This window comes from Rhinatrema bivittatum, chromosome 4 (assembly GCF_901001135.1).
Source record: "Rhinatrema bivittatum chromosome 4, aRhiBiv1.1, whole genome shotgun sequence".
Taxonomy (NCBI): Eukaryota; Metazoa; Chordata; class Amphibia; order Gymnophiona; family Rhinatrematidae; genus Rhinatrema; species Rhinatrema bivittatum.
This window is the reverse complement of record NC_042618.1, coordinates 43,199,866-43,218,131: the sequence shown is the minus strand read 5'-3', so window position 1 is coordinate 43,218,131 and position 18,266 is coordinate 43,199,866. Positions and strand designations below refer to the sequence as shown.

General features: G+C 39.9%; 1 protein-coding gene across 1 annotated transcript in view; it reads right to left on the bottom strand.

Annotated features, from left to right (window-relative positions):
* Nucleotides 1–990: 990 nt before the first annotated feature.
* Nucleotides 991–18,266, bottom strand: part of ASPG (asparaginase) — a 184,646-nt gene continuing 167,370 nt past the window's right edge. The window contains exons 13-16 of the mRNA XM_029598056.1: nucleotides 13,617–13,703; nucleotides 2,119–2,218; nucleotides 1,753–1,827; nucleotides 991–1,151 (exon numbers count right to left, since the gene is read on the bottom strand). Coding sequence (XP_029453916.1) covers nucleotides 1,753–1,827; nucleotides 2,119–2,218; nucleotides 13,617–13,703 — 262 coding nt within the window. The 3' untranslated portion in view covers nucleotides 991–1,151. The remainder of the gene's footprint in view (nucleotides 1,152–1,752; nucleotides 1,828–2,118; nucleotides 2,219–13,616; nucleotides 13,704–18,266) is intronic.

The following is an 18,266-nucleotide window of genomic DNA, read 5'->3' as shown; positions in this document are numbered from 1 at the left end:
AAAATACTTATACTGAATATTACTACTGAAAAATGCTGAATACACAAGACACAAAGGGGTAGATCTTTAAAAAATACGCGATCGCGTACTTTTGTTCGCGCACCAGGCGCGAACAAAAGTACGCTGGATTTTGTAAGATACACGCGTAGCCGCGCGTATCTTACAAAATCTGGGGTCGGCGTGCGCAAGGGGGTGCACATTTGTGCAACCTGCGCGCGCCGAGCCCAGCACGCGCTGCCTGTTCCCTCCGAGGCCGCTCCGATTTCGAAGCGGCCTCGGAGGGAACTTTCCTTCGCTCTCCCCCAACCGTCCCCTCCCTTCCCCTACCTAACCCACCCCCCCGGCCCTATCTAAACCCCCCCCCTACCTTTGCGCGCGCCGGCCGGCAGCCCCGCTCCGTCCTCCGGTCCCGGGGGCTGGTCCGGAGGCCTCGGCCACGCCCCCGGGCCCGCCACCGAAACGCCGTGGCACGCCCCCTCCCGCCCCTTTTCGAAAACCCCGGGACTTACGTGCGTCCCGGGGCTTTACGTGCACCGGCGGCCTATGCAAAATAGGCCGCCGGTGCGCATAAATCCGGAAGGATTTACGCGCGCAGGCCTTTTAAAATCCGCCCCAAAGTTATTTGTTCTCATTCAAATAATTATTCAAAAGATACATTACATTTTCTTATGTTTAAACTTAAAAGGCTCTGGTATAGATAAGTGGTATTGCATCTCTTTAAATCACATCCTTTGTATAAACCAGAATAAAAATAATCCTTTGATAATGCTTTCTGAAATGCACATTGATAATTAAACCAATTTAAGAAACAGTTTACTATATAGAAAGTGTATGACAGAGAAAAATTACTAACTTCAAATTTTCAGTGTTCCAGTGGAGAAGTACATTTTGTTTTTAAAATACAAAAGGCCACATCACTGAAATAAAAATATGTTCTTGTGCTAATTTTGTTAGGATGCAAATGACTGAGTAGAGTTACTTGTTTCCATGTTTTACAACAGGATAAAGATGAATAAAATTTATTGCTAACATACAAAGCTGAACAGATTTGGTTACTCTAGATACATATTTTGTTTCAACCAATATAGCGCAGTTCTGAGTTAATTATTGAAGTATTTTTCTCGCTTACTGGGACCTGCATTCTTGAAAACCTATGAAAAAAACAAATAAAAAAAAAAAACAATGAATGCAAAATTTACCAACTCTTTATGGCACAAGTCAGTTATGCTTGCCCCCTATTTTTCTAAGACAAAAGTTGATAAAAGTTACTGAATACTACCACATCTATTCTTAGATATTGTTTAGTGACAACTGTAAGATCTTTGAAGAGTAAGGAATGAAATATGCTTCCTTTTGAATTACAGATGGATATCATACATTCTCATGGCACCAGTGAATTTCAAGAAATGTGATCTTTATGTTTATATAGAAATAGAGAAATTACAGACTGCAAGGTCCTTCTTCTAATCTGCCAATGTTCTCTATTGTAATACTGCAAAGCCTATCAGATCTCTAGTTTTACCCTCATGCCTTATCACTAAAGATCTAGACTTGCTCCTTACATTGAATTCTGTTACTGATTTGTCTGAATTTCATTTAGTCTATATTATTTTGGAGATGCAGCCTCCAGAATTGGACATAATAGTCCAGCTGTGGGCTTGGTAATGATACCTACAAAGGTACAGTCACCATCTTGGTCCTGCTGATCATGTTCCCCCTCCCTGTGAACTCAATCATTCCACCAACTCTTACCTACAAATTTGGTAAACTTTTCTGATCAGTCTGATTTAGAAATTCCATGACTTCCATATTTCCTGTAGCCTCTGCCTGTGGTTAAAGATTTATATCAATTAATACGATGGCATACAAATATTTAAACAAATATAGATGGAATGGCAAAATGTACCAGTAATTAGTTATATCTGGTCAGATCAATGCAATACATATGATGCATGTGGCTAGCTTAATAAGTGGGTGAGAATTCAAGGCTTACTATGAATTAGGGACAACATTTTATTTTAGAAAAAATGTAGAAGCTAAATTGGATTTTTTTTGTTACCAAACTGTTAGAAGAAAGAATGGACCAATTGATAGAAAAGCACTAGCAGCCACACTTACGACTTGTAAAGGAGTTTGCCGATCAAAGCTTAATTCACTCATGCTAGCACCTGCTAGTTTCCAAGCTTCCAACCCTTCCACATCGCCACTGGCAGCCAAACTGTATAAAGAGCAGCAACATTTGTAATAACAGTGTAAAATATAAAACAGATAACATTAAAAAAACAAACCTTGCAATAAGTGTTCTAACCCAATAAGGACTTTGGCAGAAAGAAAATTGATAAATTAATATTTACTTTTTGCCCAATTAAAATTGAACTAAAAACTTATTCTATCTAATAAGGATGGCTAGCAAAAGGAAAAAGGTTAACAGGACAAGAAATTCTAGTGGAGCAGTTTTAACCAATAGGTATAACAAAGCTTGATGATGTACACTAGTTATGGGGAAAATAGTTCAAAATAGCAGAAACTGTATTGAACATAGCTGTGATAACAATAGTAGGCACATGTTAGAATGCTTGACGGCAATACCAGCTAAAATGCTGGTACTGAATCCATTGCTGTACATTTTTTTTAAGCAGTTAAGATACCAATGTCCATGAGGCAGGAAAGATACCTAAGAACATAAGAAACTGCCATGCTGGGTCAGACCAAGGGTCCATCAAGCCCAGCATCCTGTTTTCAACAAAGGCCAAACCAGGCCACAAGAACCTGGCAAGTACCCAAACACCAAGAAGATCCCATGCTACTGATGCCAGTAATAGCAGAGGCCATTCTCTTAGGGGTAGATTTTCAAAACCTACGCGCACACGCTACCCAGCACGCACACATGGATGTGTGATTTTATAACATGCATGCGCTGGGCCCGTTTGAAAATTGGCCCAGCGCGCGTAAGACCCAGCCATGCGCATAAACCCCAGCATTTATGAGTGCTGGGGTTTGAAAATCTACCCCTAAGTCAACTTGATTAATAGCAGTTAATGGACTTCTCCTCCAAGAATTATCCAAACCTTTTTTAAACCCAGCTACACTAACTGCACTAACCACATCCTCTGGCAACAAATTCCAGAGCTTATTGTGCGTTGAGTGAAAAAGAATTTTCTTTGATTAGTCTTAAATGTGCTACTTGCTAACTTCATGGAGTGCCCCCTAGTCCTTCTATGATCCGAAAGTTTAAATAACAGATTCACATCTACTCGTTCAAGACTTCTCATGATTTTAAAGACCCCCTCATATTCCCCCTCAGCCGTCTCTTCTCCAAGCTGAACAGCCCTAACCTCTTCAGCCTTTCCTCTTAGGGGAGCTGTTCCATCCCCTTTATTATTTTGGTTGCCCTTCTCTGTACCTTCTCCATCGCATCTACATATTTTTTGAGATGCGGCGACCAGAATTGTACACAGTTTTAAAGGTGCAGCCTCACCATGGAGCGATACAGAGGCATTATGACATTTTCCATTTTACTAACCATTCCATTCCTAATAATTCCTAACATTCTATTTGCTTTTTTGACTGCTGCAGCACACTGAGCCGACGATTTTAATGTATTATCTACTATGACGCCTAGATCTTTTCCTGGGTGGTAGCTCCTAATATGGAACCTAACATCGTGTAACTACAGCATGGGTTATTTTTCCCTATAAGCATCAACTTGTACTTGTCCACATTAAATTTCATCTGCCATTTGGATGCCCAATCTTCCAGTCTCGCAAGGTCCTCCCTGTAATGTATCACAATCCGCATGTGATTTAACTAGTCTGAATTCTGAAGACGCTTATTCTGGCTGAGGGTGATTCTTTGGGTGTGCCAAAGAGGACCCCAGATTGGTCATCCTACACAAGGTGTCATTTCTTCTTCTCCTGGATATGATTCAAGAGTTGACTGAGCTTGAATGGAGTGACCCTGAAGTTAACTTCAAAAATGGGCACGCTTTAACAGGATTGTACCCCTTGGTTTGAAGTTGAGGGAACCTTTGCATTTCCCGAAGGTGGCTAACTTGGTAGGTGCTGTTACCAAGCGAACCACCATCCCGGGGTAAGGAGGGGGCAGTTCTAAATGATGCTCAGGATAGGCGGATTGAGGTTATCCGTATGGAGGCCTCTGAGGCTACAGCGATGAATTTGCAGATAGTGTCTTGTTGCTCCCTGGTGGCTAGGACTGGTTTGCATCGCTCAAGAGCTGCAAGGAGCGGGGTCCAATGGAAGACTGTTATAGAACTGGGGGGCCGCATTCTTAGCGATATGGGCCGTGACCTGGTGCAGACGGCCACTAGAGGGGAGGCATCTGTAAGAGCGACTAGATGCCAGATAATGCTACAAAATTGGTTGGCAGACACTGTTTGCAAATCCAAATCTTGCAAAGTTAGCCTTTCAGGGTTCTCTTTTATTCGCTCCCTTATGGAGGAGCCTCTAATTCAAAGTCTCATCCCTTTGGAAGGACTTGGTCCTTTTGGCCTAGAAAGCCTCGTAAGGATGCAAGCTGAGGAACCGGTGCTCCTTGATTTTCACAATGAAGGTGGGGGACTCACTTACAGAGGCAGATCCAGATTATGACAGACCTGTGAGTCCTAGAGGTGATAATGGACACCTATACTCTGGAATTCCTCCAGGTTCCTCAATACGTCTTTTTATGGGCTTTCCATGCAACTCTCCACAGAAGAGAGTGGCAGTGGAGACTACCTTAGGAGGCTATTGGCCTTGTGGGCCGCTATTTCCTTTTTTTTATTGTTCCCAAGAAAGAGGTGGGGGTCCTTCAGCTCATCCTGATCTTACAGAACTTAATAGTCTTCGGCATTTGACACATTTCCAGATGGAAACTCTGCGTTCTATAATATTAGCAGTACAAACAAAGAAGTTTCTCACGTCTTAGATCTGACGGTGACATATCTATACATTTATTCACCAACACATAAGGAAACACAATTTGCTATATTGCAAATACTCTGTTTATTAATACAACAATCTTCTATTAAACAATACACTTAGTTAAAATGTCCCCACATCATCCCCATCTATAACTAAGTGTATTGTTTAATGGAAGATTGTTGTATTAATAAACAGAGTATTTGCAATATAGCAAATTGTGTTTCCTTATGTGTTGGTGAATAGATTGGTTTAGGAAACAAGCTTTAACCTTTTGTGATATATTACCAATATCTATACATTTGCCAGGAACATCAGCGTTTCCTGAGCCTTGCCATTTTGGCCTGTCATTATCATGTTCAAGTTCTGCCCTTCGGGCTGGTGATTGCTCCCAGGACCTTCTCCAAGGTCATGGTGGTAGTAGCTGCATCTCTGTGTGAAGGCAGCAACCTAGTACATTCTTATCTAGACGAGTTATAGCCATCTCAGACATTGGAGTGTTTTGGTGATGGGGAGCTCACGAACAATCACATTCAGAAGTTAGTGGCTCAGGTTCAGACCTTGAGAAGGACTATTAGTCTGACAGTGCAGTCGTATCTTCAGGTCCTGGGGGTTGATGGTGGCCATTTTGGACATTGTTCCCTGTGTGAGGGTGCTCCTGTAGCTCTGTCTATGTATGTTGCTTTCTCGGTGGCATCCACAGTCACAGAGTGCATGATGTGATTTCACTTGCCTCTGGCAGTGCGCATTCAGTTGCACTAGTGGCTACAGGCGGATTATTTCAGGAAGGGGATTTCCCTGAAGGCACCGAGCTGGTTGGTTCTCATGACAGATGCAAGCTTTCTGAGTTGGGGGGCTCATAGTCAGGAGTTGGAAGCATGGCTGGAAGCTCGTGTAGTCACGGTACTATCGGACAATGCATTGATAGTGGCCTACATCAATCAACAAGGCAGAACAGTAACTTTTCAGCTTATCGTTGCACGCTGGGGTAGTCTATTTCTGGTTTTGCTGACATTCTCCACCATCGCAGAGGAATCACGATTCTTCAGTCATTGGAAAAGTCCAAAAGCGCAGGATATAGAGCAGTGGTTCTCAACCCTGTCCTGGGGACCCCCCCAGCCAGTCGGGTTTTCAGGATATCCACAATGAATATGCATGAGAGAAAATTTGCATGTTATGGAGGCAGTGTATGCAAATTTTCTCTCATGCATATTCATTGTGGATATCCTGAAAACCCGACTGGCTGGGAGGGTCCCCAGGACAGGGTTGAGAACCACTGATATAGATGCTCTCGTTCAGATGTGGCCGTAGGACAGGATGGTATGAGCCTTCCTGCCATGGCCACCAATAGGCAGGAATTTTCAGAAAATTGGTAGCCAGACCAAAAACATACTTGTGATGGCTCCAGATTGTCTTCAGAGGCCATAATAGGCTGTTTGGCAGAGGCTGCCAGTGGGTAGTCCTTTAAGGACTGCCACTAAGTACGGATTGGTTGCATCATGGACCCATTCCATGTGATGAGCTAGGTTGTTTTTGTTGAATAGTTTGGCCCTTGAAAGGGCTCAGGTGTTTATTTATTATTTTTATATACCGACATTTGATCTGAGATATCAGATCAGTTTACATTCAGGTACTGTAGGTATTTCTCTATCCCCAGAGGGCTTACAATCTAAGTTTATGTACTTGTGTGACTTGCCCAAGGTCACAAGGAGCGACAGCGGGACTCAAACCCTGGTCTCCTGGTTCGTAGCCCACTGCTCTAACCACTAGGCTATACCTTTAGGTGTTGAAGCGTGGTTATCCTTTTGCAGATTTCCATTTTGATCCAGGCCAGAAAGGCTTTTTTTTTTTTATTAACATCTCTGGCTTTTGTTACAGTCTGAGAATTGGGAGGCCTGGTGTGAGTAGCGAAGTTCTCAGCCTCTCAAGGGGAAATTCCTTTAATTTTGGAATTTTTGCTGGAAGGTTTGCTTAAAGGCTTGGCCCTTACCACCTTGAAGATTCAAATAGCAACTCTCGCCTGTAATAGGGGGCAAGTCAATGGCAAGTCATTGTCTTCTCATCCAGATGTATGGGAACCACTCAAAACCGGAATACAATGCTTCATCTTTCCTTGCGGCTATTTGTCTTAAAGGCAATCTGTTCAGCACTTCGTATTTCTGAGCTGCACGATCTTCTTGTCATGGGCTGTTTCAGTGTGAGACTTTGTTTCTTTTGCTGATAGCGATTTCAGGAGTTTCAATTGGATCACTCCTTTTCCCTGCCCACACTGGACAGGGTTAGTGCTATGCATATCTTCTTTTACGGGCCTTGGATGTCAAGCAGCATCTGATGAATTACATGACGATTTCTAAATCTTTCAGGAAGTAGGATCAACTGTTTCTGATCCATGGCGGAGGTAATCAAGGGGAACCGGCAATATGGGCACCTATAGCTTGTTGGAAAAGCAATGTCATCACAGTTGCCTGTGTAGCTGCCGAGATTCCTTTCTCTAAGCGTCTTAGAAAATACATTCCATTAGAGCTCAGGCAGTATCATGGGAAGAGCCTTGATTATTGCCTCTGGTTGAGTTTTCCTGAGCAAAAGATGAGGTCTTTGTTGCATATCTTCCCAAGCATTACCACTTGGACGTTTGGGCTCTGAAGGGCACAGCCTTTACCATGTGTGGTGGTAACTGGACAACAGGCAACCTCCTGCCCTGTTCGGAAGTAGCTTTGATACATCCCATTTGTGGGGATTGACCTGCCTGTGTGCAGAGGAAGGAGAAATTACTACTTACCTGATAATAAAGGCAGGCCAATCCCAGACCTACCCTCGGCTGCCAAATTTTGCCTTTGGTTCACCCTTTAGGTGCGGACGTTGCAGAGTATTGTTCCAGCTATTTACTGGAGGACTGGCAAGTGTCTTAACCAGACCCTCAGTCTAGTGAATGTTAATTCTTTTGTTTCAGCTCAGTGTTCCCTATTGGTTGGAAGCATGAGTGGTTGATTATTAATAGTCATGTTCAATTATAACCAGTTTGTCCACAGTTTGGCTTTTCCAGAGAATACTGGCGGGCTGATGCTGAGGCAGGGCTATATGTCTGTGACGTCAGCTTTTACTCCATCTCCATCGGCTGGTAGAGGTGCACAACCCACTTGTGGGGATTGGCCTGCTTTCATTAGAGGAAAGGAAATTATCAGGTAAGTAGTAATTTCTTTTCATCTTCTCCTCAGTATTTAGAGAGTCATTTTGAAACATGTGTGTAAACATTAGGAGGCAAACATGCATGCAAGTGACACCAATTCTCAAAGCGGATTTTCATGCATTATCCTATTTAATCTAGCCCCACACAATTACTACTATGCTATTATGTGCATGGACACTTTTAAAGATATTTTACATGCACACTTTTGAAAATGGAAAAGTATGTGCTTACGTGCAAACCCTTCCCCAACTCCGCTAAATCTGGGTAAACTTGTTCAAGAGCAGGAAATAAGCATTTAAATTTGCCCACATATCAGGCAGGCAATTTTGTAAAAGGTCATTCCTGCCGGTAAAGCTGTTTTACCCATAGAAATTCTTTTGAAAACTACCCGCCCTTTGTATTATGCTGTTTCCCACAGTGACTATAAAAGAGCTTTGGAATATATTTGTAATGTGCTAAATACAATTCTATTGCTGTATTATATTTTATTCCATATATAAATGTCAGATAGACAAAAATTAAAGAGAGATACTGTTGAGCATAGCACTAAGAGTTACAATCTGAGGTCATCCAAATTAGTTTTTCTTGTGTATTTGCAATTGGGAATAAAGTTCTTTAGATGTACGGATATGTACTAGTAAATACTAAGTGACGGTTTCATTAGACTGATCCAATTTACTAACAACTCCAAAATGATTTACAGAAAAATAGATGTCTAACTCCATGCTGCAAAAGCTTAGCTCATTGGTAAAATTATGGTTTCTCTTTTTGCTGTAAAAAAAATTTGCTAGTTGGATATTTTTGGCACTAACAGAAATGTTCATAGTTCGTTCCCATATTTCACATACATATCAGAAAATGGAGTAAGCTGTTCTATTGCCTCTGTTCATTTCAATTTATTGTAATACACTGAGACCAACTTTGGGAAAAGACAGAATATCAAACGTTAATAAATAAAGGTTTTACTCTGAAAAACTAATTTAATTGTATAAGCAAGATTGGCTCAATATCACAAAATTATGTCTAGTTATTGCTAGTTTTCAGTTTTCAACATTAACTTCATGTAGAATATTTACATTTATATATTTTATTTTAATTTTAGTAAATATGCACATTCAATAAATAAATCATACAGTATGGGCTAACCTATCGATGCAATGTTAAATCTTAGTTATGTATAACTTATTATACTAATTGTTTTGCTTTCGCTCTCTACTCTCCCATCCTGTAAACCCCTTGTTCTTTGTAACTTTATTTATTTATTCTCATAGCTAATTGGTTACCCCTTGTTTCAATGTAAACCGGTACGATAAGACACCAGTCTTGAGTATCGGTATATCAAAAGTATTTAAATAAATAAATAAAATAAAATGCATCTGGAAATTAAAACTAGTCTGTTGGGTATAATAAATAAAGTCCTGTGTTTTAAACTTGTTAAGGTCCATCAATTATGATAAAATTGTGAATTATGTCAAACCAAGACCCTTGAAGAAGAGTTGCTACTTTGCAGCAGTGCAATTAAGGGCACATCGTCATTTTGAATCCCAATTATCAATATTAGTGGTGAGTCTGTGGAGAGGGGAGGCCACTCTCTAGTCTTCTTTAACTTCTGTGGTAAGGAATTCAACATTTCAAGAAGTCTATAATCTAGCTCAGGAAAAGTGACACCTGTGGGGTGTTATTAAATTGTATGCAGTTTGCTTTAGGTGGAAAATACTTGTTTTATCTGGACACCCTTATTGCAGTATGCTCTATTAGGGCTTCCACTGAACATCCTCAAGTAAAGCAATTGACAGAGACAAAGTATGAAGATAGAACAATCAAAGGCAATGGTTAAAAGAGAGGAGCAGAATGTAAACAGTGGTATCAAACACTGCAGACTAGATAAGATTGAATACTGGGAATAAACAAATATATCTAGAAAATAGAAGAGTTAGAGCCTGATTCTCTAAGCCTTTTTTCCTATTCTATGTCTCTGGTGGGGAATAAAGCTTACCGGTAGATTTTAAAAGGGACATGTGTGTGCCCATAAACACGCAAAGATATGCACTATTTAAAATACTCTTCACATGCATATGTCTGCAGCTTTTACACGCAGAGAGAGAGAGAGAGCGAGCAAGAGACTCTTTATAGAGCTCAGCCTGACACCCTATGCTGTGTTGTAAGGGGGCTCTTTAATTCGGGGTGAATTTTTGGGAGGTGAGTTGCAGTTTAGGAGGGAGGTGTTACAGAAACATTCAGAGGTATTCATTGTAAAATTGACATCATTAAATAATTTTAGACCTTATAAGTGATGAAAATTCTAACAAGAGGAGTTGATTTGTACACTGTGGTATGGCTGAATATGAAGACCAGTAGAGGGGAGTAAAAAGATAATGGCCACAGTGGTTTGGGCATTAAGCGCTGCTGTGCATTCTTCCCTGTTAAAAGGTTGCATTTTTGTCAGACACAAAATTGGAGACAACCTTGGTACCTCTGGCCATTAATCTGACAAAAGCACATGAAACAATTCAAACCAATGCAAAGTATCAGGCAGCATCAAAAACACCTAAAGAGAACATCTAATGGATCAGTACTTATTGAGCTAATATCATGCCATGCTCCCTTAGAGGGTAACTTTCAAACTCCCCGGCTGGACATAAAGTCTTTGTACCTAATTTCCATAAGGAAAGTACATGCATACTTTCTCCCTCTGAAAACCTGCTTTATGTTCAGGTGACATTTCAATGGAAAAAATGTGTGTAGATCTGAAAATCCAATCTACATGCGTTAATTTTCTCCCCGGCCTATACAGACCTCTGGGAATGCCTCATCACAGTCCAGCTAAAAGCATATGGAAGACCGTGTGTACTTTCAGCCAGACTGAGGGAGGGCAAATCTCAAACAGCCAACTCACCTGGGTAAATTACTATTCATTGGCATAAAATGGCTTTTGAAACTTTCCCTCTGCATGTAAACGGAAAACAGACTTTCAGAAAATTCACTTTGTACAAGAAAATCAATTCTTTCGTTTCAGGTTAACCAGTTAAACAGGATCAGCATATGACAGGAGGGGCTAAGAAAAGGGGCCACCAATTTCTGCGTGAAGGAATTCCATTTTTCAGCCACTCCTTCAGTACTCCTGAAGCAAAGCTAGCACTATCACATAAATTAGCAGCAAAGCAATTATAGGGTGGACGTTTGTAATTCTTCATCAGCTGCTTACTGGAGAAAGAAAACCAAAAACATTCTCATAATTGTCTATATCTTTCGGTTACACACTGATCATCACTTTGGTGGGAGAAAGACATGTCACGAGAGAGAATTTTCTCAAGCACATCCCTCTTTGTACAATATGAGAGAAGATGACTGACTTCTAGTCTGCTAGGTCAGCTTCTGTTGAGCAGCTAAAGAATGACATTTTATAAAAGGAATCCTGTGTGTTTATGCCAACATTAAAGTCTTCTTTAAATACGCTGTGTAAAATGAAAGCACTGCAACGTTGAGCTCTGGCTTTATGGCAGCCATACCACAGTGTACAAATCAACTCCTCTTGTTAGAATTTTCATCACTTATAAGGTCTAAAATTATTTAATGATGTCAATTTTACAATGAATACCTCCCTCCTAAACTGCAACTCACATCCCAAAAATTCACCCCGAATTAAAGTGCCCCCTTACAACACAGCATAGGGTGTCAGGCTGAGCTCTATAAAGAGTCTCTTGCTCTGCGTGTAAAAGCTGCAGACATATGCACATGAAGAGTATTTTAAATAGTGCATATCTTTGCGTGTTTATGGGCACACGTGTGTCCCTTTTAAAATCTACCGGTAAGCTTTATTCCCCACCAGAGACATAGAATAGGAAAAAAGGCTTAGAGAATCAGGCTCTAACTTCTATTTTCTAGATATATTTGTTTATTCCCAGTATTCAATCTTATCTAGTCTGCAGTGTTTGATACCACTGTTTACATTCTGCTCCTCTCTTTTAACCATTGCCTTTGGTTGTTCTATCTTCATACTTTGTCTCTGTCAATTGCTTTACTTGAGGATGTTCAGTGGAAGCCCTAATAGAGCATACTGCAATAAGGGTGTCTAGATAAAACAAAAGTATTTTCCACCTAAAGCAAACTGCATACAATTTAATAACACCCCACAGGTGGATAGTCTTGCCTTTCCAGCAACCCAGATTCAGTTCACAAAAGGCAATTCCAAACCGCACACTTCAACCATTATAAACTGTAAGTACATTAAGTCAAAGTAGAGCACTTATTCAATGGATGAAGAAACATAGAAACATAGAAATGACGGCAGAAGAAGACCAAACGGCCCATCCAGTCTGTCCAGCAAGCTTCCGCACTTTTTTTTTTCTCTCACATACTTATCTGTTTCTCTTGGCTCTTAGTAACCTTTTTTTATTCTATTTCCCTTCCACCCCCACCATTAATGTAGAGAGCAGTGTTGGAACTGCATCCAAGTGAAATAGCTTAATTTAGTTAGGGGTATTAACCACCGCAATAAGCAAGCTACACCCATGCTTATCTGTTTATTCAGACTGTGTAATTCAGTCCTTGTTGATTGTTGCCTGAATATAGATCAACCTTTCTTCATTCTCCCCTGTTGTTGAAGCAGAGAGCCATGCTGGCTATGTATTGAAAGTGAAGTATCAGTCTTGCTCCCCTGCCGTTGAAGCAGAGGACTATGCTGGATATGCGTGAAGTGTCAAACTTCCTCCCCTGCCGTTGAAGCAGAGTTATGCTGGATTTGCATTGAAAGTGAAGTATCAGGTATTTTTTGGTTTGGGGTAGTAACCGCCGTAACAAGCCAGCTACTCCCCTGCTTTTATGTGGTTGCAAATTCTTATTTCCACATTTCCTCTTGCCGTTGAAGCATACATCAATGTTGGAGTCGCATTATTGAATAAGGATATTCATCTCCAGGCAGTAGCCATCATTCCCTCAAGCCACCCCCATGCCTCTTCTCTTCATTCAGATTTTTCTTTATTCAAAAATCATATTAGGGAAAGGGGTTCCTTTCAATGCAAAAGTGTTGCTTAGATTATTATTCTGACAATTATCTTAGAATTAAAATGAAAATGTTACATTATGCCACTGGGCTATGTATTTTTGGACAGTGTGCACACACACACACTACCTTCTGATACTGGAGAATGTGGAATAAGAATAAACTAGCATGTTATTGACCTTGGGTATTGATTCACATTTACAATTGTTCTCTAGATGTCTTAAAAAATGAATCTGGAAAGCAGAGATGCTTATCTGCAATAGGTGGTCTCCAAGGATAGCAAGATACTTAGTCCTCACACATGAGCGATGTCATCTGATGGAACCCAAATTGGAGCTAAAAATCTACAGCTTTAAAAGTGCTTTAACATGCTCTAATGCTACCATATTCTGATAAGGCCTTCCTTTCAATTCTTGGTAGGTAAGAAAACCTGAATTTCCCAGTGCAACTGTCCTGGGGGATGCCAGGTGGATACAATGAAATGAAAATACAAATTTTAAAATATGCTTACCTACAAAGCTCTGTTCCAACATTTGCAAGCTCGTCCCTGGAGAGGTGAGCTCCTGTTTGGCGCAAGAGATGTATCACTTCCATATTCCTTTAAGAAATAAGAACATTTATTTCTCTTTAACAAGCTTCAATCAAACAACTGCCATGAAAGCAAGGCATTACATTTGATGGGCTCCACAGCATACACTATTTCTAACCTTTTGTAAATATGAGGTACATTTCAACTAGAAAATATTCTGATGGTACCAATACATGATATCAATACTATAATGCTGCTCCACATAATTTATCATTGTCATCAGAATGCAAGAAGTTTTAAAGGAAAAAAATACAGCAAAAGGCATCTTAAGGAATAGTACATTTCAATGAAAATGTACATTTCTAGATACAAAATTTCTACAATATCCTAATCCATTTTATATTTGTTGAGCAAAGACTTGTGTAGAAACCTCTTTTACTTCCAGTCCTCCATTTTTCATTTCTTGTAAGAGGCAGTGGGCTCCTTCACTGGAAGAAAGGAAGAGCTATACAGATTCTCCCTCCTTTCTAACTTGTTCAGATTAGTGCCAAGGTGCAACCCCCAATTATTTCAGAAAGACATTAATAACTAAATTAAACCAAAAAACAGTTGGAGTAACAAACTCAAAACAGTCATTAGATCCTTTACTATCTCACAGGTCGATACAGTAAAATTTGCGGGAGAGCGGGCAAAGGCCACTTTCCTGTGCATGCGATTAAAAAAAAAAAATTATTCAAATGAGGGCCCGCGGTAAAAAGAGGTGCTAGGGACACTAGTGCGTCCCTAGTGCCTCTTTTTGGACAGGAGCGGTGGCTGTCAGCGGGTTTGACAGCCAACGCTCAATTTTGCCGGCATCGGTTCTCAAACCTGCTGACAGCCACGGGTTCGGAAACCGGACGCCAGCAAAATTGAGCGTCCGGTTTTCAACCCGCGTGCCGCGGGCAGATTTTAATTTTTTTTAATTTTTGATTATTTTTTTAACTTTTGGGACCTCCAACTTAATATCGCCATGATATTAAGTCAGAGGGTGTACAGAAAAGCAGTTTTTACTGCTTTTCTGTACACTTTCCCGGTGCTGAGAGAAATTAATGCCTACCTTTGGGTAGGCACTAATTTCTGAAAGTAAAATGGGCGGCTTGGCTGCACATTTTACTTTCTGTATCGCGCGGGAATAACTAATAGGGCCATCAACATGCATTTGCAGGTTGCGGGCGCTATTAGTTTTGGGGGGGTTGGACGCGCATTTTGAACGCGCTATTACCCCTTATGGAATACTGTATCGGCCTGAAAGAGTTTTAAGCTGTCTATTTGTGCCATGGAGCAACATACTTTTCCCAGAAAATGTAAGGTGAAAACTGGTAAAGTACATCACTCCCACTGGTACATTATGCTTGATCCTCTTTGCAATGTTGTTATTAGGAGTAGTCGGGGTTATAATGAGGTGAAATGCTCCGAGATTACCAGTCTTTAATCAGTGGGTTATTTGTCACCATGGTTTTATCATCTGTGGTTTTGTTACCGTATGATACTCCTGTTCTTTTGAGTTTGAAAGTATTGATTTGTTTGGGGTGGGAGAAAAGGGGCTTAGTTTTGTCCAGCCCCTTGATGAAGTGGGAAGAAAGTGGCTAGGGAATGATGGGAGGAAAGGGTGATTTTGCTGTGATGTAATTTTGCTATTTGTAATTTATGTATTTTGCTATATTTATTGTATTTTATTGCATTGTTCGCTGCTCTGAGGCTTCTTCAGAAAAGTTGAGTATAAATAAACAAAAGGAATTTTAATGCAATTCTCTTAAAATCAAAGAGCTTTAAATATCAGCATCAAGTCTGAAAAGTTGCAATTCATCTTACTAAACCAGTTAAATATTTGCCATTGACAGGAGTGCACTTGACTCCACAAATAGAAACATCTCACTGCTGACCTGAATGTTGCCTTACTGCCAGCCTCCACACCACCCAGAATTTTATACATCAAATGCAACTAAGTACCAAGACTTCAGAAAGATGGGATGCTTTACTTTAAAAAAAAAAAGTTCTCTTGGAGCCACTCAAGACTCTGGTGGGAAACAATGAGCTTTATTTATTTCTTTTCTTTTTTTAAGAAGCTAAAATATCTCAGAGGAGAATGACTGAAGATGGTTTATATGCAACTGGAAATGATAATCTTTGCACATGAAAGAAGCAGGAAGATGTGTGACAAACCAGAAACCACTAAATACATTCCATACTCAGTTCATGCAGAAAGAAAAATGTGGGTGTGTTTGGTGTGCCTGAATAAAAACAGTGGTTTGTTTCTATTTTCAGCAAGTCCCCAGGTTCAGTTCTTTTCTTTTATCCAATCACAGAATGACATTTATGTTTTCAGCCTCAATTACATGCCTCTAGAATCAGATGAAACACAGGAATGAAACGTAGCTTGTTTTTATGTTTCAAAGTATAGAAATGCTGTAACTTTGCCCTCACAATAAGATGGAATATTTTCCCTAGAAGATTCTTGCTGTATCCCAGAAAATCATTCCTGTATCACCACTAGTATGAGAGACAACAGTGCAACTGACCTTAGTTGCATATTTCAAAACCAAGTACATTCAAATAGGTTATTTCTTAACTGCATATTAATTCAGCCACTCTTAATGCAAAGGCCTCAACATTTTTCCCACTGTCGTGTCTATTAACATGAATATATTCACAATGACAAGAAATTTGCAACAATACATATTATCAAGTAATGGCGCTATCTCATACTACTGGCCATGAACAGAAACCATGTTTTCTTGGCTAGAACAAAAGTATTTTTTTTACAACATGCAAACAGGATTCCAATATGTTTTCAGTCCCAACACTTTAAGAACTTGCATGTTGCCAACTTTGAGGTACAAGTAATAGCATCTAATTTCAATACTAGAATACTAGAGAGACAGATTTGCAAAATGATCTAGCCGCATTAACGATAGAGCCAGTAGAATTTCAGAGGGGTTCATTTAGACTCCTAGCTCCGAGTGTTTAAAATTTATTTCTTTTAAAAATACTTATTAATCATCTTCCTGAATGCATCTCTTAAAGCGGTTTACAACAAAATCATAACATTAAAACAATGTACACAATAAAACAAATCCCAACAGAAAATTATTACCAGAGACTATTCTTTGTTAGTCACTCACCAGAGCATTGACATAAGCCATGTTTTTAATTTTTTTTGGAACCTCAGAATCTCTTTCTTTCCTAAGATCTTGGAGACTATTCCATATTACTGGAACTATAAATGAGTCTGATCTATTTGCTATCTGCTGCTGCCAAAATCTTCTTACCTCAGGGAGTTGTAAAACATTTAATAATCAACCTCAAATTCCTACCTGTTTCATGCATTATTCATTTACCTTTGAAGTCTGGGGGACACTGACCATGTAACATCTTGAAAGCCATCAATAACATAAGAAGTTGCCATGCTGGGTCAGACCAAGGGTCCATCAAGCCCAGCATTCTATTTCCAACAGAGGCCAAACCAGGCCACAATAACCTGTCAAGAACCCAAACACCAAGAAGATCCCATGTCTCTGATGCCAGTAATAGCAGTGGCCATTCCTTAAGTCAACTTGACTAATAGCAGTTAATGGACTTCTCCTCCAAGAACTTATCCAAATCTTTTTTTAACCCAACTACACTAACTGCACTAACCACATCCTCTGGCAACAAATTCCAGAGCTTAATTGTGTGTTGAGTGAAGAAGAACTTTCTACGATTAGCCTTAAATGTGTTACTTGCTAACTTTATGGAGTGCCCCCTAGTCCTTCTATTATCCAAAAGTGTAAATAACTGATTCACATCTACTCGTTTAAGACTTCTCATGATTTTAAAGACCCCCTCATATCCCCCCTCAGCCGACTCTTCTCCAAGCTGAACAGCCCTAACCTCTTCAGCCTTTCATCATAAACTTATAGTATTCCTTCACTGGGAACCAATATAGGCCCAAAAGTAAAGGAGGAGCAGAACTTCTTGCACTGCCTGTAATGATGCAAGCTCAGCTGTAGTGTTCTGAATTACCTGAAGCTTTCTCATCAAGGCCCATAAACAAAGCATAGCAATAGTTGATATGGGAAAGAACAAGGGCATGCAGCCACCCAAAAAATGGGCAGCTGAATTTTAGTAATAGTTGGACTAAATCTAGTTGTCTGTTCCAGTTCTTGGAGCTGGTGATTCATACTGACCCTTCCATACTCACCTAACTGACCTTGTAACCACCACCACCACCACGATGTACTGGCCTTCCACCCCAACTACTCTTATAAAAATTAACTTATTTACTTATTTTGTTATTCATCACTCTCTAGAGGCCCAAGGTAAATTTTAATTACATATATCTAATACAATACATCAAGTGTACATAAAATACATCAGCAATTCAAAAATAGTCAACATAAAAACATACAAAAAGAACAAATCATAAAACAAAAACAATATAAACTAAAAAAAAACCCCCAACAAATTTTACAAAACTGAAAATAATCTAAAAGGACCGCTCAAAGATCACTAAAAGCTAATTCAAATAATCAGGTTTTACATGCTTTTTAAAAACCCGATAATCAGTTAAGTTCTGCAAACATCTAGGCAGCCTGTTCATAAAGCAGAACCTGC